This window comes from Danio rerio, chromosome 23, assembly GCF_052040795.2.
Source record: "Danio rerio strain M-AB ecotype USA chromosome 23, GRCz13ab, whole genome shotgun sequence".
Classification (NCBI taxonomy): domain Eukaryota; kingdom Metazoa; phylum Chordata; class Actinopteri; order Cypriniformes; family Danionidae; genus Danio; species Danio rerio.
The window spans coordinates 1,126,016-1,146,096 of NC_141043.1; the positions used below are offsets into that span (position 1 = coordinate 1,126,016).

Sequence of the window (20,081 nt, forward strand, 5' to 3'; positions counted from 1 at the left end):
TTTTAAATTGTAATTCTATTTAATTTACTTTATTTAAAACTATTGCTGCTTTTTACGGGATTGATCTGTAAGATTAATCCACAGCATTCTGTTAATTATAAAGCAGTGAATATGTCTTCTATCTTGTGCTGGAGGTCTGTCTTCCAGTGCAGTGTAGGTCTGTGTTACTAATTGTGGTTCAGTCCTGGATTAAATGCTCGTCCACAGCAGACCTTTGACCTGGAAGAGGAAGCGTGATCATGATGAGGCATTTAAACACAGGAAACACAGAACTCATGTAAATTAGGGCTGAGCAATATGACGATATACTCTGTATTGTATGGACAAAATAAAAGTCTATATTTTGATATTGATATTTATGCTCTATTATTTATTTTGTGGTTTTCACAGAATACATTGATTAATTTATATGAGCACAAATTGCACAATATTAGACACCTTTATAGTAATTTAGATATAAACTTGAATAACAAAGAAAGTTGCTCTTGAAAATACAGCACTTGCTCTATATATATAAGCAATATCACACTCATGATATTGCTCATATATATTGCGTGTGATATTGCATTAATACAACAGTTCAACGGCACAATCTTGTACATAAAAAAGAAAATCAAACAGAGAGTCTAAAACCCTTTTTTATTAGGAACTACTTTCTTCCGCCATTCATTCACATCTGCAGCTGACGTCAGAACAGTAGAAGCCGTTACTAATTTACCAATGTCACTTTAGAGCTAGTGTTTGAATGATTCTCTATAGCGTAATGTGAAGTGGTACTTCTGGTGTGTGACCCCGATAACGTGACGACAAAACAGCAAATTTTGCTCACATTTTAAGATTATAAGGCTGAACGTGACATGAAATGCCATCCGTCTATGGAGATTTCTCACCAGACTGCTGTTGTGTTTGCGATAAGAAGGAACGAGGCTGAATCCATCTTATTCGCAGCTTCTTATTGAACTATCCGGTCCTCCTTAAAAACTACGAGGCTTCTGTTTTTCAGTTGTTTATTCGCGCTCAAGAGAACACACTGAGCAAGGACTTATTATGCAGTTCTGGCGCCATCTTGTCGATAGACAACATCAACCGCCACCGACGAGCTCTCAGAAATTGTAAAAATTGTATTTTAAAATAGGCACTATTCTTACAAATAAACTGCATCGTTGCAATCTGAACAACTACATTCTCGACTAAAACAGCCTCAAAAGTACATTTTGTTGTCTAACAACAGTAATATTTGTCAAACTGTAGCCTGCTTGTTGCTTGCTGTATGTGGGCGGAGTAATACACAGAGGTGAAGAGGCCTTTGTGTGATGTTACTGGCAAAATATCACACGACTATCAGCCAATCAGATTCAAGAACCAGACAGAACTGTTGTATAAATATAAATATAAATATATATATATATATTTATATATATATATATATATATATATATATATATATATATATATATATATATATATAAACAAAAAAAGTATATATATATATATATATATATATATATATATATATATATATATATATATATATATATATATATATATATAAACCCCTTCAATAAATAGATTTTTGCATAATAGGCCCCCTTTAATGAACTAACATTGATTATTGACTACATTCACTAAGAAATGGATAAAAAGTGTGTGTAGTCATTGACGCTTAGTTCCTGACATGCAGACCTGCAGACAGCTGATCTGTGTTCACACCTGAGTGATGAGTGTGTCCTGAGACCGCAGCGCCGTCGCCAGTGCAGAGCAGCACTCCTCTGGGTTTTGGAGGATACATGTTGGGAAGCAGGAGCGTGACACTGTCTATGAGGTGCTGTGTCAGATAAACACACAACTCCAGTTCCACCAGCTTCATGCTGCTGTCAGGAACACTGCGAACACTGTGATGATCAATGTGTTAAACTCAAACACACACCAAGGTTATTATAGTTCGGCATTTTTGTTTTTGATCATTGCTGAGTCCCGATTCGCATACTCAAATATTGATTCAAATATTTTCCAGTTGGCTAGATATGAACTAACAGTCATTTAAACAACTTTATTGAAGCCTCGCTACATGACGGCTGGTCTGCCATGTTTGTAGTTTTTTTTTCCCTGAGTTTGTAGTTCTTATCGAATATACATCCAACACGCAGTGTATTGTGGGTAATATCATCGTGAAAGAGTTCAGACAGCTCTACTTTTCAAATTTTTACCAGAAATAGTAGAGCAACCAGGAACTTTTGGCATGCTTTTTTCAGTTTGGGACACACTAATTCTATTTTCTAATACTATTTAAGACGAATATTATGCAAATTGGGACGCAACACAAGTTTTAAATTTCAGTTTAGCTTTAGTTCTGCTGCGTCCGAAATCAGCTACTACTCGAGTAGGTACTACATTTGAATTTACTACACAACCATTAGTGTGTTCTATATAGTATGAATGTGAGTAGTATGAATGGAACTCGGACGCTCTCCATCTGCCATTTGTCATTATCACATGACCTACCCACTTTAGGTGTGTTGCTTCACTCCCGTTTATGAATTCCCTCATGGTGCATCATGGGATAGAGTAGCATTCATCAATGCACACTTCAGAATCTCTCCAGAATTAGTAGGTCATCAGGGTACTGTCTTTCCAATACTATGAATTCAGACATACTACTTGACTTTTATGATTTCGGATGCAGCCTTCGTTTTATGTTGTGCTGGTTTTAGGGTGCTGTTTCAGGATCAAGGTAAATATGATACTTTTTAGGAGCATTTTCCTGCCATTTTGGCTCTGTTTTACACCAGATTGACAGCTCTGAGCTGAACACGTTAAGATGAAACAAAAAGCAGACAAGTGACAACATCTACATCCGTCTTTGGCAAGACATATTTCCTGAACTGCATTTTGTAGCTCCTGAACAAGCATTATTAGCTCCGCCCCCGTCTGAAATAATCTCATTTGAATTTAAAGCGACAGTCACCAAAACACCACAATTAGTATCAAAGCCTGAAAGGGTCAGTTTCAGAGAGTTAGAAAACATCATGTGTGCTATTTTGAGCAGAAACTTCCCCACACACACTCTAGGGACACCAGAAACATCTTCTAAAAAGGAGCATAATAGGCCACCTTTAAACTGAAAACACTCACTGAAAGATGCAGGGTCCCAAAACCTTTGCCAGTCGCTCAGATGTCATGTGGTTGACGTGACTTTGGGCAGCGACTCGAGATAGGAAGTGGAAGAGCAGGGACAGGATGTTGAAGGTGTCAGGTGGGTAACTCTCCAGGACCTTCTTTGCACGTCTGAGATTCAAACCCTTTCCTCTGGTTTCTGCAGGATAAAGAGCCAAAACGCACGCATTTCAGGATGGGGAGGTGCAAAACCCTTCGTGAGTGTGAACTAGGATTCAACAATATTGAAAAAAATCGCAATATTAAGTTTGTCTGTGTATTTTATATTGTGATATGAATTGAATTTGGATAGAATTATTCCTAGATAACAACCACTAATAAGTATGGTGAATGTGGTTAGATGGTGTAATCAAGGAAATTTTAGTAGAGTGTGGTCCTGAAAAATCTCCTTTCCGAGGGGTATCTAGCCCTTTCCCTTAGCCCTACACCTTCAAGATAAAGAGAATTTATCCCTACCCCTTCACATGAACACGCAAAATGAGGTGTAGGGGTTAGGGGAAGGGCTAAGGGGTAGAATTAAGATGGAGCCTAAGTGTGTTATGTTGAACACTTCATGCATTCAGCTCTCACAGCTTTACTCAAATAGTGTAAGGGGAGGAGCTACTGATGAAGGGGCGGGGTTATCAGGTGCTGAGGTTGGATTACTTTATTTATTTTGGATTGTGCAAGCATAATTATCCTACATGGGTGCCGCCTCCAAATGGTGAATGGGGTTATACTCATGATATGTACAACCCAGGCTGAAAACGTACCTCTATGTACATTTCAGGAGAGCATCAAATACGTTCCAGGTTTGTTTTTTCGCAGTTTTGTTTTCGCGAATCCACTCGAGGCCGCTAAGTACTCTTTTTGAAATGCCAGTGCTATTCACACCTGCTGTTCTCACTTAATCCACCAGAGGCTGCTGTCGACTGACTGACTGAATGACTGAGCCATGCTCCATGCTCCTCCCTCACTATACCCAACCAATAGTCTTTTTAAAAGCATCGATCGCCCCAATAACCCACTTTCCTAAACCCAACGACAGTTTTAAAAAGCAACCCAGAATAAGAAAAGCCCTCGCCTGATTTTTACCACGGTTTCAGATTTTAACACATTCTCACCCTGTTATTTACTTGTTTATTTTGTTCTTTGGCTTCTGCTTTTGTCTTGACTGCTTTCTGGAACCGCTCTCCACCAGACTTGAACCCTGCTATTGTGGTCAACTCCTCTCTGCGTCTCAAGTCTGCCGACGTACATGGCAAGCTAACTGGGCAAACTAATAACAGCAGAAAAGCCGTCCATATGGAAGTAAGCGGTCAGCCGGTAAGCGTAAAACGGAACCCGTAGCGTTGGTTTTACAGACAAAATGCAGCCATAAGTACTACAGTTTGAATTTCTGTTAAGTCAGAAAAGTTACTGCTCCATTTGGTACGAAACTAAACTCATACACTACCTGGCACAAGTGCATAATAATGATTGGAACGCAACTTACATATTGTGGAGCCAACGTACTTGCATACACTCTCAGCAGCCGCTTGGCGTCTTCATCTGGAATGAGTCCATGCGGCAGTTCTTTCAGGAAGAGGATTAGCAGAGACGCGACGGCATGAACATCATCTTTGCTAAAAAACTGAATCTCTCCGCAATCCAGACGCTGCCTCAGTGCTTCACGCTCTGCTTCTGACCCGCTGACACAGAACAACTCACTCTGATGGAGACCTACACACATATGCAAAACAAACACAATCCCAGCACACAGCTGACTGACGATGTAAAGGGATGAACATTTAATATCACAGTTACAGGGACCAAAATTATCAGTTATTAGTATCATCACTGTTTTAATTTAGGGTCGCCGATACCCGACTCTGATTAGTCAGTCGTGACTTTTCAAGGAATCTTATTCCCAGATAACAACCGCTGAATAACACAGACTAGGCACTGAGAATTACTGTCAGTGAATACTTTCACTTCCATATACTGACTTCCATATTCATATATTTCTGTCTGTCTGTCACATCGCAGCTTTTGACAGATCTTGTGAATTAATAATGACAGGTTAATCTAGGCTCCATTCAGTCAGATTAGTTTTGACTGTTTGGCGCCATCTTGTGTCTGAATAATGCAGTTTCTGTCAGCTTTGTGTTTAATTAAACAATTAATTAACTATTACGGTTCAAAACAAAGTTTTGTGTCTAATTTGTATGTTCTGTGGCAGGTAGATGTGTAATAAGCTGGATAAAGTACATCTAGGATGGTTGTTTTTGCAGAATAAACCCTTTGGTCTTAAACAACAGTACTTCATATTGGGCTCTTAATAAACCTGTCTAAGATGACGATCTTCTGGATGTACTTCATACAGCCATATCGCACTGCTACTTGTGTGACATTGCTCACACACACACACATATATATATATATATGTATATATGTATACACATATATAAAGAGAGAGAGAGTACATTTCATTATAGTATGATTCATAAACATCACAGTACCTGCTTTAATTTACGACAGAATTTTTCATGTGGGTTGTCAAACCTCTCACCATATTGTTCCAGAAACTCCACCATCTGCATGAGCACTGCTGGGACGCCCTGCCGCATCTGTCCTGCATTCCGCAGACGTTGAAGACAAACACCAAACACTGGCCTAGTCCTGAACGCCGGCTCACAGGAGTCTACTGAATCTGAATCATCACTGGTAGTCTGCAAAGAAACGACAGCCATTCAAAGATCACAAAAACAGAAGGTCTCATATTTTATGCTTAACTGTGATGTGATGTAGGGCTGCACAATATATCGAAACAACTATCCTTGCAATAATAGTAATATCTATATCGAAGGGAAGTGCAATAAATTAAGTTAATTTGATGTGGCATGCATTTGTGTGCTGCATGCATAGGTTGTTTATTTTAATTTGACCAATCAGATGAGGCTATCTTTAGCTCCGCCTCTCCAGAGTCTAGAGCTGAAAATAAACAGTAATGCTGGGAGACAAGACAGGGAAATGACAACAGACAATTACTATCAGACTTTCTGCTGATGTTTACAGTCATTTGTGGTGTTTTAAAGTATAAATGTTTGCACGCTGACAGATTTTATTTATTTAATTAGTTCATAAATTACCTGATTATCTATTACTTGTTTATTTTATTATGATCATTACATAAATGTTTATTTTAAATTACTAATAAAACAGCATTTTAGTCAGTTATATGGTAGAATTATTGTTATTACAACACGTTAAACAACAATATTGCATATTTTATCCAGATTTTTCTATATTAGAATTTGATTGTCATCAGTCTGTGGCTTCATTAGATTATTTTGTTTCTTTCCAGCCGGTGGCATCCATGACAGTAAAACCAGAAGGAAAGCTGAAGTAAGCCTGCCAATAGCTATGTTTCCATCTAAGGATGTTCATTAAAATTATGGGCAAAGCTGGAATATCACATAAAAGATCTGCGAATAATGCAGCATTTCCAACTAATGAGTCAAAGAGAACAAAAGCATCACTTCCTGATAAACTGATGGTAAATGTTAAGAATCAAGTAGCATTTGCACGTCTGTTACATCGTTAGAAATATCGTTATCGCAAGTCTGTGACATCGTAAGAAATATCGTTATCGCAACACTCTCAAACAAATACCAATGTTGCATATTATTGTGCAGCCCTAATTAAAGTCCTACAGTAATATAACCCAGTTGTATTTCACTTACTCACCATTATATAGGTATTTTCGAGCTTCACTGCCATTCTTTATTATTTTAATTAACATGTTTTAATATGTGATCATTATTGACATTCATTTATCTGACAATTTTTAATATTGGAACTACTGTGTTTGACAATCGTGCTTAAATGATGTAGGCTAAGTTTTTTAAATATCAGGAAAACATAAATATAAACGACACGTACTAATGTAAAGGGTTTTTATTATTATCTTATTATTTTCATCTTCCACCCATTAATAATATTAGTTGCCCAAGTTACTCACGAATTATGCTATTGTGTAAATAACAGCTACATGTTCATGTTAATACGAGAAAATATGAAAATAAAACATTTTAAAGATCCTTAAAACAGTCGGCGCGGATGTCTTTTTTCTAGTGACAGTCAGTTATTAAGATTACTTACCAGAAGTTATGAACAGTTGATGATTTATGGTCGTGATGGAATCTACTTACCCAGCAAAACAATGATATGACTTTGCAGAGTACCCCCATTACTCTCGTAAGTTAGTTGCTAATCAAAAGAAAGCCAATGTGTAATCGCTATAACGTTATACCGACTGAAAACATCAAATAAATGTAAAGAAACCGTTCACGATGACATCACACGCACCGTTAATCGCTCGTATTTACGTCACCGCCGCCGCCATCTTGGCTCAAATCAGGATTAATGTTGCTATAAGGGATACAGCTGCGTACGATGATTAGGAAGAAATATTTAATTTATTATTTATGCAATGACCCGTTAAATTGTATTTTATTGACGTCTACCCCTACACCATACCATAAATCCATCCCTCACATTAATGTGAAACCAGTAATTATTGTTGCACAGTGATGCTGATTTGACTCGCGTATTCGCAGCTGTATCCCATCTAGACTTTACTCAGGAATGGCGACCTCGTATTTGTCTGCGATTAAAACAAATCCAAAAGTAAACCCAAAAGTTGCTTTTGGCATTTTAGTAACATCAAAGAGCTTAGAACTATATGCTGTTTAGTAACATTGTGTTAACATATTAAAACTATATAAAGAGAATTCAATATCACTGCTATTATTTAGGAACCTATATAATAAATATTAATAATTAATAGTTTTTAAACTGCAGACAGTGGTTAATATTAAACAAATGAATAATGATTATAAAAAATATATGGTTATTTTTGTGTTGCCAATATGCTAAAGTTAAGGTCAGCATTATTCGCCCCCCTTTGAATTTATTTTCTTTCTTTTTTTAATATTTCCCAAATGATGTTCAACAGATTCAGGAAATTTTCACAGTATGTCTGATAATATTTTATCTTCTGGAGAAAGTCTGATTTGTTTTATTTGGGCTAGAATAAAAGCAGTTTTTAATTTTTTTAACACCATTTTAGGGTCAATATTATTAGACCCTTCCAGCTATTTTTCGAATCTACAGAACAAACCATCATTATACAATAACATGCCTAATTACCCTAACCTGCCTAGTTACCCTAATTACCCTAGTGAAGCCTTTAAATGTCACTTTAAGCTGTATAGAAGTGTCTTGAAGAATATCTAGTCTAATATTATGTGCTGTGATCATGGCAAAGAGAAAATAAATCAGTTATTAGAGATGAGTTAATAACACTATTATTACTTTTTATTACTTAACTATACTATATAAAATAAGTGTGTCGTTCTTGGAGAAGTGTGTCATTTATTTGCATTGTTTATAAACTATTGGTAGATGTGCGCAGGAATGAAGTGTTAATGTGTTGTTGTTTTTTTATTGGAACGCTAAACAAGAGCACATAGACAACAGAACAAAGCAAAACAAAAATAATGCCGGGGATACTATCAATTACAACAGAGCATTTTAAAGTTATCTCGAAGTATTTTACTGTGTTGTGTTGGTATTGTGGTTTGTGAGTCGATGATGTCACTCGACACAGATGCAAAGGTTCTAGTGTCATCACGCCTGCAACAGCTGATCGTGGACTTCTTGGAAAAGTGTGTCATTAGAAGCGCATATGTAATCAGTTAATTAGTAACTCCACAGCGTTTTACAGCACTTTCATTTAAATATGCATTTAAAAATCACAGTGTTATATGCATTTAAACCAAATAGTGTATGTTTATGTTTTGTTATAGCTTTTATACCACACCTGGCTCTTTCAGGGTCTCCTTGCCATCAGCCTAATCTTCATATCCCTCCACAGATTCTCAATTGGGTTTACATCAGGACTTTGACTGGGCCACTACAAAACTGCTTTTGTCTTGTGCGTTACCTTCACCACTTTTGTTGTGTGTTTTGGGTCGATGTCGTACTGAAATGTCCAATGCCAAGTGTCTCTGCAGACTGCCTGATGCTGTTGTGGAGACTTATGATGCATTGCTTCATTTTTATGGTGCTGTTTACTGCGATTAGAATCTCTGGTCCACCAGCTTGAGAAAATGCACTGGCAGTTTATTACAAGGTTTCATAATTTCAATGGTAAGAACCTGTAAAAATGCTTAAACTGCACTGTAAAAAATTACTTTAATTAAATCAAGATAATGCTTTACAGTGTTGTTTTAGCATTTTTACAGCTTATAACCATAATCTTAATAGCAAAATGCTGTAAAAACGATTAAACCACACTGTAAAAAATGACTGTAATGAAATTCAGCTAAATAAAAATACAGTAATTTTTACGGTGTAGTTTTAGCATTTTTACAACGGTTTACTTTTGAAATTACGGTCATTTTTTACTGTGTAGTTTTAGCAGTTTTACAGCTTATTACCATATTTTTAGTGGTTAAAAAGCTATAAAAATGCTTAAACCACAGTATAAAAAATACTGTAATGAAATGAAATGAAATGAAGGTCATTTTTACAGTGTAGTTTCAGCATTTGTACAGCTTTTTACTGTAATTCCAATGGTAAAAAGGTTTAAAAATGCTAATACTACACTCTAAAAAATACTTTAATTAAATTAAGGTTCATTTTTACAGTGTAGTTTTAGCAGTTTTACAGCTTTTTACCATTGAAATTACAGTTGTTTTTACAGCTAATTAATTATGATAGTAAAACGCTGCACAAATGCTAAAACTACACTATAAAAAATACAGTGTACTTTTAGCATTTTAAAAACTTTTTACCATTGAAATTAAGGTCATTTTACTGTGTAGTTTTAGCAGTTTTACAGCTTATTACCATATTTTTAATGATTAAAAAGCTGTAGAAATGCTTAAACCACACTGTAAAAATTACTGTAAATGAGATTAAATTAGGGTCATTTTTACAGTATAGTTTCAGCATTTGTACAGCTTATTACTGTAATTTCAACCATAAAAAGCTGTAAAAATGCTAAAACTACACTATAAAAAATATGTAATAAAATTCATCTAAATGAAATTTCATTTTTACTGTGTATTTTTAGCAGTTTTGCAGCTTAGTACCATAATTTTGTTGGTAAAACAGTAAAATGCTTAAATACACTGTAAAAAAATATTGTAACAAAATGTAATTAAATTAAGATTATTTTCACAGTGTATTTTTAGCATTTGTACAGCTTATTACTCTAATTTCAATAGTAAAAGGCTGTAAAAATGCTTAACCCACACTGTACAAAATAACCATTTATTCATTCATTTTCTTGTCGGCTTAGTCCCTTTATTAATCCGGGGTCACCACAGCAGAATGAACCGCCAACTTAACCAGCAAGTTTTTATGCAGCGGATGCCCTTCCAGCCGCAACCCATCTCTGGGAAATAAAATCAAATGAAATGAAGGTAATTTTTTATGTTGTAGTTTGAGCATTTTTACAGATTATTATTGTAATATTAAAAAATACTGTAATAAAATTCAGTTAAATAAAAAATACTATATTTTTTACAGTGTCGTTTTAGCAGTTTTACAGTTTTTACTTTTAAATTTTTACTGTTGAAATTACAGTAATAAGCTGTAAAAGTGGTAAAACTACAGTGTAAAAAATGATCATTATTTTAACAGTAAGAAGATATTAAATGCCAAAACAATGTAATAATGGTCAATTAATATACAGTGTCATGTGACTTATAGTCCACAGAACACAGACTTCCAGAAATAATTTAAGCTTACATGTTTTGCTCAAGGACACAATAATAATGATTATTTACTGGACTTTACAGTGTCGTTTTAGCAGTTTTACAGCTTATTACTGTAAATTCAACCATAAAAAGCTGTAAAGCTTACATAAAAAATTATGTAATAAAATTGATCTACATGAAATATGGTCATTTTAACAGCACAGTTTTAGCAGTTTTGCAGCTTATTACAATAATTTTAATGGCTTAAAAGCTGTAGAAATGCTTAAATACACTGTAAAGAATAACTAATATAATTAATTTAAGATCGTTTTTTGCAGAGTTGTTTTAGCATTTTTACAGCATACTACTGTACTTTCAATGGTAAAAATGTGTAAAATGCTGTAAAAAATACTGTAAAATTTTTTTATTCAATTAAGGTCATTTTTACAGTGTAGTTTTAGCAGTTTAAAAAAAAAAAACTGCAATGAAACTGTTAAATTATGTGCATTTTAACAGTGTTGTTTCAGCATTTTTACAACCACACTGTAAAAAAATACTGTATTGAAATTAAAAATAAGGTATTTTTTTACAGTGTAGTTTTAGCATTTTTACAGTTTTTACCATTAAATGTTACCATAAATTTTTTACTACAATTTTTATAAACTGTACTCAACGGTAAGAAGCTGTAAAATGTTAAACAATGTAATAATGGTCAATTAATATACAGTGGGATGTGACTAAATAAAGACTTCCAAAAATAGTCTAAGCTTACATGTTTTGCTCAAGGACACAATAATAATGATTATTTACTGGACTTTATGGACCAACCAATGGATGTTCAGGACTCTCCATCATAGATCTCAGCTCTAATGACATAAACAAGTTCAGACCGGCCTGAACACTAGAACATCAGGTGTGCTGAATTCTGCATTTCACACTTATCTTTTTACAACCGTGTGGGCAGAGAGATTTTCCTTTACAGGTCAAGGGCTTTTTATTCCTCCACACTCTCAGAAATAAAGGTTTGCGAGCTGTCACTGGGGTGGTACCTTTTCAAAAGGTACAAATGGCTACCTAAAAGGTCCATATTAATACCTCAAGGGTACATATTAGTACCTAAAAGTACAAAAGTGTTCCTCTTAAAATTTTTAGGTACTAATATATACTTTTGAGGTACCAATATCGACCCTATAAGTACAAATGTGTACATATTGAAAAGGTACCCCCCCCAGTGACAGCTCACGGTTATTTCTGAGAGTGCAGGAGAGGATTTGTTTTGCTCAATATTACGTCTGCAAAGAGGGACACTCATGGCAAACATAGATACCAGCGTAATCATGCACTTAAAATCCTCTTATTGTGCCAGAATGATAACACAACTATTGTAAATGTGTAACTTTTACACAGACTTTGTGTTCAAGATCATCTTATCTATGCTGAATATTCTGAGAATGCTGGATTGTGTCAACCTGGATTGTGATTGTTGTAGTTGCCCTCAAAAAAATGATTCAGGAGAAATTAAAAAAAACAAGCTGGATATGGGGGTAATCCCGCAGTGATTGGGCCAGCCCAATTGTCTCGGCCCCTAAAATTGACTTTTATCTAGGATATATTCACCTTCAGCAGTGAGTGGAAGTGACCTGAAGACAGAGCTGGCAATGTTGAGGTCGGCCGGTCTCACGCTACTGCATGCTCCTTATTTCACTCTCCTCTTCCTTATGCAGACTCGTTGGACACCGGCTTGTCTCAGGAGATGAGGGGAGATGAGCGGCTGGTGCAGTACATTAGCTGTAGCTTGTTATTTTTAACGCAAAGATTTTTTCAAAGTATAACTAATCGCTTTTTACAGAGTATAACATGCAAAATGCCATAATACTGGGAAAATACAGATGGGTGTGGAGATTTGCAGGCATGAAAAGCTTTGTGTTGTTATTACACATCAGCCTTTGCCTTGTTGGAGTGAGCTGATGGTTTATTATAACATCATCTCGTCTCTTCAGGTTTATGACATTACCACACACCCGGTGAACCCGCAGATAAGCTCATTAAGCGTTTATCTCAATTATTTTACTGTTGAGGTGAAAACAACAAACGCTGCTTATTACGTTTAATTTTTAGCTAGTTCGAGTAGTACAATGAGCATCTTACTTTCATATGACGTTTTTATCTAATATCATAAAGATAAAATAAGCAAGAAGAAAAAAATCCACTGAAAATGAGTGTGTACTTTCAAAATAAATCTATAACTATTCATATTGCTGTCATATCTATATTTTTAATGACTTAAATATCGAAACTGGCTTAATGTTTTAATTTGAGTTCACAGTGCAGCTCTTGCTTGATGGATTTATTCTAATACTATATCATTTATTTGTTTCTTGCTTTCACAGTAATATTAACAGGGACTGTGCTTCAGTTTATATGATGATTAACTGCATGTTTAATCAGATCTGCAATAAAAGCTACAGCAGATATTCAATATTATTCTCATGATTTTTTTCTTTCTTTCTTTTATAATCGTTGCATAAAATGTTGTTTAAAAAATTCTGTTTAACAAGAAAAAATTGAGTTCTTTCAGTTTCTTCAATTTAGAATGAGCTAATTAAACGTCTATATTGTATATATATATATATATATATATATATATATATATATATATATATATATATATATATATATATATAATATATTTAAAAAATACAATATACAATATACAATATAAAATATATATATATATATATATATATATATATATATATATATATATATATATATAAATATATATATATATATATAATATATATATATATATTGTAAATTGTATTTATTTTTTATTTTTAGTTTGATTAACATTTTCCAAGAGCCCATAATTCTTGTTTGTTTTTCCGTGATTTTCACTTCTGAATTGTGTAACGTGTCCTTGATCTCTGTTCTGACAACTTTTGATGTTGAAAAGTTTAAAAGGTGACTTTTATTGACATTATTAGTTGTCGGGGGTGATATATTGCCTGGGTTGCTCAAGCAAATTATGGTACAAACACCAGGTAATGAGCTGCTTTTACAGATGTGTTTCCATAAATAGTGTTTCTCATGCTGAATATTATTTCAAACTATTAGAAATTACACTAAAAGTCACTTTTGTTAAATAAACTGTCTATACAGTTGAAGATTTTTTTCTTTTGTAAATATTTCCCAAATGATGTTGAACAGATTCAGCAAATGTTCACAGTATGTCTGATAATATTTGTTCTTCTGGAGAAAGTCTTATTTGTTTTATTTCGGTTAGAATAAAAGAAGTTTTTTATTTTTTTAACACCATCATAAGGTCAATATTATTCGCCCCTTTAAGCTATTTTTTTTTTTTGATAGTCTACAGAATACAGTCTACAGTTGTATACATCATTATACAACAACATGCCTAATTACCCTAACCTGCCTAATTATTAACCTAAGCTGTATTGAAGTGTCTTGAAGAATATCTAGTCCAATATTATATACTGTCATCATGACAAAGAGAAAATAAATCAGTTATTAGTAATAAGTTATTAAAATGATTATGATTAGAAAGGTGCTGAAGAAATCTGCTCTCAGTTAAACTGAAATTGGGGTAAAAAAATAAACAGGAAGGGGAATAATTCAGGGGGCAAATATTTAGACTTTGACTGTAAGTACATTTAAATTAATAATATCAACATGATAATACGGTGAGAATGTGGTAAAATCTGAAAACGTGGTCGAAATCAGGTGGCTGCCAGGGCTTTTCTTTTTCTGCATTGCTTCTGTAAACACTGTCAGTTGGGTTTAGGGAAGGTTCCTCCTGGGATGTATTTGCTGCTCTCCAGAAATGTATACAGATGTACGTTTTCAGAATGAGCCTGGGTTGGCTAAAACTGAGTAAATTTTACAGATTTTTCACAGTGCACTGTACACAGTGGAAACAAATTACTTGTTGTAAATGAATTAAATTTGACAAACTTATTTTATGACAGTTTTTAGTAATAAATTCTGTTTGTTATTTTAGGTGTAACAAGTTTTAGTAATTAATTTATGGCAAGTTTATGTGTTGTTCACTGTCAATAATGAGCAATACTTGTATTTGCCACAAAACATAAAGTGTTATTTTTATACTAACATGGAAGGGGAATTATTTGTATTGTAATAAAATTATTTTACTTTGGGTTATATGCCGAGCTAGTGTTTTTCCCATGCTGAGAAACTTCCGGTGACCTGTTTTTGTGAATTTTTTCCATTTTATACGGTTCCTTTTACAGCATCGATGTTGTAATGTCATAAAATACATTCAGTTAAATAAACTCTGGCATTCATTTAGTTGCTCAAGCGTAAAACGAGACAAAAAGCCGTTTACTCGCACGCACCCGTCAGAATCGGCAAGTTAGAGCAGAAGCTCCATTGAATATACTGAGGTAAAATAAATGCTCATATTACAAAGACACGGCAGGGGAAAATGTAATGTAATGCAGTGCTTCTTTCACAATCTGAGACCCGCTTTATATCGGATATCACTCAGCTAATGGAGATCGCTGATTTTGAAAGAAAACAGACCTTAAACGCGCCGGTTTTTCCATTGCATACAGTTCGCCGGAAGCGCTTAACCCAGATTACTGGCAAATTAAAAGTCCCATTAGCATGCTTCGGCATATACCCTATTATTACTATATTAACAATATTAAATTGAATGATTTGTACTGTACTGTTAGTACTGTTCCAGTCTTGTTTTCTTAAATAAATTACTAAAATTTGTACTGAAATTTATCACTGAAAACTGTCAGAAATTAAGTTTGCCAAACTTACTTCATTTAATTGTAACAAGTCGAAGTAATTTGTTTAAGTTTTGACTTTTTACGGTGAATGTTTTAAGTTGTTTTTAAGCTTTTAATCAACACTTTCTTAAAAAATAAAAATAAAAAAGACTTATATTTACATTTATATTTTGATTCGATAGTCTACAGAACAAACCATCATTGTACAATAACTTGCCTAATTACCCTAACCTGCCTAATTACCCTAATTACCCTAGTGAAGCCTTTAAATGTCACTTTAAGCTGTATAGAAGTGTCTTGAAGAATATCTAGTCTAATATTATTTACTGTCATCATGATGAAGAAAGAATAAATCAGTTATTAGAGATGAGTTAAAGCAATTATGTTTAGAAATGTGTTGAAAAATCTCTCTGTTAAACAGAAATTGGGGTAAAAATAAACAGGGGGGTGAATAATTCTGACTTCATCTGTATATGAGTGGCATGTCTTGTGTATTCTATAGTGTTTGCTATGAGTGTTTAATGCATGTTTATGCATGGTGTCATATCACTCAGATCTTTTCTAGAGTGAAAGCACACGTCACAGAGGCTGATATTAATTCATGGCTGTGTTTTCTTTGACATTATAGCTGTATAATTATAATTCCGGCGACGCAGTGGCGCAGTAGGTAGTGCTGTCGACTCACAGCAAGAAGGTCGCTGGGTTGCTGGTTGGATCCTCGGCTCAGTTGGCGTTTCTGTGTGGAGTTTGCATGTTCTCCCTGCGTTCGCGTGGGTTTCCTTCGGGTGCTCCGGTTTCCCCTACAGTCCAATGACATGCATTACAGGTGAATTGAGTAGGCTAAATTGTCCGTAGTGTATGAGTGTGTGTGTGAATGTTTCCCAGAGACGGGTTGCAGCTGGAAGGGCATCCGCTGCATAAAAATGTGCTGGATAAGTTGGCGGTTCATTCTGCTGTGGTGACCCCGGATTAATAAAGGGACTAAGCCGACAAAAAAATGAATGAATAATTATAATCCTATTTCATCCACAACTCAAGAGAGAAAGAGGTCACTCTGCTGGTTTATATTAGATTCTCCCTCTCTCCTTCTAGATAAAATAAACCTCTCCAACACTTTAGTTGAAAAGATTTAACAAGGACGCTTCTCAATTTATTAAAATGTTTAATGAGAGATTAATTTGCACGTTTATTTTTAGAGTACATAAAGTGCGTGTCTGTTTATGTGTGTGTGTCTGAGATGCTCTGAAGATCCACCTGCTGCTGTGGACTTTAGATCAGTGTGTGTGTCCTGCTGCAGGTGTATATAAGCTCCTCCTCCACCTGCACAGGTGCATCACACACTCTCACAGCTCAGGTAAGAACAGAAACATCTCTCTGCTTTTACTCCTCCGGTTTAATAGAGCGGTGTGTGTGTGGATTTGCTTGTGCATGGCTCTTAAACATGAATTCAGAAGCTTTCTGAATCACCTTCTAAACTCGCAGTTACTTTTGTGTGTACTGTTTGCTTAAGTTTTTAGTCTCTGAGCGCTCTCTAAATGAGACAGAAGTTTGTGTGTTCACATTTTTACTTTGACGTGTTGATCCTGCTTTTATGTCGAGCATTGGCTGTAGTGTTAGTCTCTGAGTGTGTTTCGTGTCTCATCTGGAGTGTGAGGGAGAGCTGCTTAATAACTCTGATTAAACTATGACTTCACTTTGTGCTGGCAATATTGATGTGCAAGTGGTCTGCTGACAGATTGCTCAGTATTTAAATCAGTAAACAGAGCGGGATATTAACACATTATAAAAGCTGAGAGACAGTATAACACAGTAATAATCCAGCATAAACCACAGGTGAGACTGCTTTGCTTTACATTTTACTGCATCAAACTGTTTATTGCTTTAGAAATAAGATGTTGCATGCATTTTTATGGAAACTGTTTATTAAATAGCGTGTTTTAATGTTGATATTTACTTGTTGTTTTAATCGCTGTGTTCTATATAAGATGGTTTATGTTAATATTTACTTTTATTGTTTGTAATCACTGCTTGGTTTCTTAATATGACCTTTAATGTTTATATTTAGATAACTTTAACTTTTTATTGCTTTAATAGTTGCTTTCTAAATAAAATGATCCTATGTTATTATATACTTACTTTTAAATTGTATTGTTTTAATCACTGCTTTCTAAATAAGACTTTTTATGGTAATATTTATCTTTTATTTAATTTTTATTGTTTTAATCACTGCATGATTTCAAAAATAAGATCTATTTTTGTTTACATTTGTGCATTTTTAACTTGTTTAATCAGTGCTTGATCTTTCCATGTAAATAATGTTTAAACCACCGCTTTCTAAATAAGATCTTTTTGTTAATATTTACATTTTTGTTTTAAACTGTTTATTGTATTTAATCACTGATATCTAAATAAGATGTTTTGTTTAACATAAAAAAACAAACATATCTTGTCTAGGCATGGAAAGATAACCGTTTCCAAAACCACCAAACTTTTCTGCTCTACCGTTTCTAAGGTGTAAGATTTTTTATTTATGTTTTTACAACAGTATTTCCAGCAGAAAATATATACAGAGACGCCATTTTAAATGGTAAAGAAATCAGTGTTTTTGAAACTAATGAAGGCAGCAGAAGTGAATGATTCTCTTGAATTATTTAGCCTGACTTGTTTACAGCTCCAAAATATTATAAATGTTTCTCAAAATAAAATATATTGTGTTCAAGAGGGAAAAAGTTGTAATTTTTTTACACAAGCTTTAAAAGAATATACAGTATTTTAGAGCAGTGGTACCGTGATATTTTTATCCAAGGTTTTCATACCGTCAGAAACTTTCCAGCCCATGCCTAATCTCGACAAACTATACATCCATGTACCATATATAAAATTTCAAGTCAGTCCTCCAATTCTGGGGCTGACTGGTGAGAATGTTAAACTACTTAGAGCCTTTAAACATTCCTTTCTTATCATTTATCTGAACTAAAACTTTTTTTGCATAAGTTTATCTATTACTCTATCCTTTGCATTTCAAAGGGATAGTTCAGCCCAAAATAAAAATCATGTCATAATTTATTCATCCTTTTCTTATTCCAGAGCAGTTTGAGTTTCTTTCTTCTGTTGAACACAAAAGAAGATATTTTGAAGAATGTTAAAAACCTGTTACCATGGACAATATTTGTTTTCTTCTAAACATCTTCACAGAAAACGATATAAAGGTTTGAAACCACACGAGTAAATTATTTTTTTTAGTTGAACTTTCGCTTTAACTTTTTGGTCAATGTTTTTAATCACTGCCTTCTAAATGAGAAAGAAACGTAAAAAAAAAAAAAAAAAAACTTTTTAGCTTGAGAGTTTTGTTTTGTGTCAAACTTTTTAACCACTTTTTGCTCAATAAAACAAACAAATCAGTGCTGAGCAAAGAATGTGTATATATATATATATATATATATATATATATATATATATATATATATATACATATATATATATATATATATATATATATATATATATATATATATATATATATATATATACATATATACATATATATATATACACATACACGCATATATATATATATATATATATATATATATATATATATATATATATATATATATATATATATATATGTGTGTGTGTGTGTGTGTGTGTGTGTGTGTGTGTGTGTGTGTGTGTGTGTGTGTGTGTATGTATGTACACTGTCAAACTCAACAGTCAACTTTGTCAAATGAGTGTAGTTACTCAAAATTTAGTGAAAGTTAGTTCTACTCATATGAAATGAGTTTTGAACTCAGTGTTGAAGGTAATGAGTTAATTAAATACCTCATTACTTCATCTTAAATGGAGTAAGTTCACAGTACTCATATACATTAGTTTTTAACTCAAACGGTTTGTAACAATTGGTTTCCACATGCGGTTGGAGTTCCCTTAACTGACTGGGTTTTACAGTACTCAGTTGGTTTGAGTTCTCTTCATTTATTGGGTTTTACTGTGCTCAAATGGCTTCATTTACTCAAATGGATTAAGTTCACAGTACTTATTAGCATTCGATTTTGAACTTAAATGGTTTGTTGCAATCGGTTTCCTCCTCAAATGGTTTGAGTTACCTTCACTTTTTTGGGTTTTACAGTGTATATATATATATTATATATACACAAACTTTTATTTTGGATGTGATTTATTCGTGATTAATCTTTTCCCAGCACTAGAACAAACTACTTAAACACACACACAAAAAAACAAACAAACATACAAATAAATAAATCGCTTAGGTGACAAAAATAAAACCTTATCTTGACCAAATATCAGTTAGTATGTTTTTTGTGTAAATGCAGGCTGATGGCTCCTCTGGCTGAGACTCATCCCGCCTCGCCGCCACCGGAACTCGGTAGGATCT

The 20,081-nt window shown here is 34.0% G+C and overlaps 2 protein-coding genes across 9 annotated transcripts in view; one reads left to right on the forward strand and one right to left on the reverse strand.

Moving 5' to 3' along the window:
- The window catches only part of LOC137489173 (rho GTPase-activating protein 22), a 21,437-nt gene continuing 1,356 nt past the window's right edge, over positions 1 to 20,081 (reverse strand). The window contains exons 1-6 of one of the 4 annotated variants that reach the window (XR_015523008.1): positions 7,347 to 7,559; positions 5,705 to 5,864; positions 4,669 to 4,875; positions 2,844 to 3,313; positions 1,711 to 2,799; positions 1 to 219 (exon numbers count right to left, since the gene is read on the reverse strand). Coding sequence is in view for 3 of the 4 variants with exons in the window: in XM_087306376.1 (XP_087162502.1) it covers positions 179 to 219; positions 1,711 to 1,892; positions 3,133 to 3,313; positions 4,669 to 4,875; positions 5,705 to 5,864; positions 7,347 to 7,385 (810 nt within the window). In the remaining variant the exon portion in view is untranslated. Of the gene's footprint in view, positions 220 to 1,710; positions 2,800 to 2,843; positions 3,314 to 4,668; positions 4,920 to 5,654; positions 5,865 to 7,346; positions 7,707 to 20,081 lie in introns of those variants that run through there. The other 3 variants (XM_087306376.1, XM_087306378.1, XM_087306377.2) reach the window with 3 other exon arrangements.
- The window catches only part of slc34a2b (solute carrier family 34 member 2b), a 19,352-nt gene continuing 16,283 nt past the window's right edge, over positions 17,013 to 20,081 (forward strand). For 2 of the 5 annotated variants that reach the window (XR_015522705.1, XM_087305295.1), the window contains exons 1-2: positions 17,013 to 17,518; positions 20,020 to 20,072. Coding sequence is in view for 3 of the 5 variants with exons in the window: in XM_087305295.1 (XP_087161421.1) it covers positions 20,024 to 20,072 (49 nt within the window). In the remaining 2 variants the exon portion in view is untranslated. 5 annotated transcript variants of the gene reach the window in all.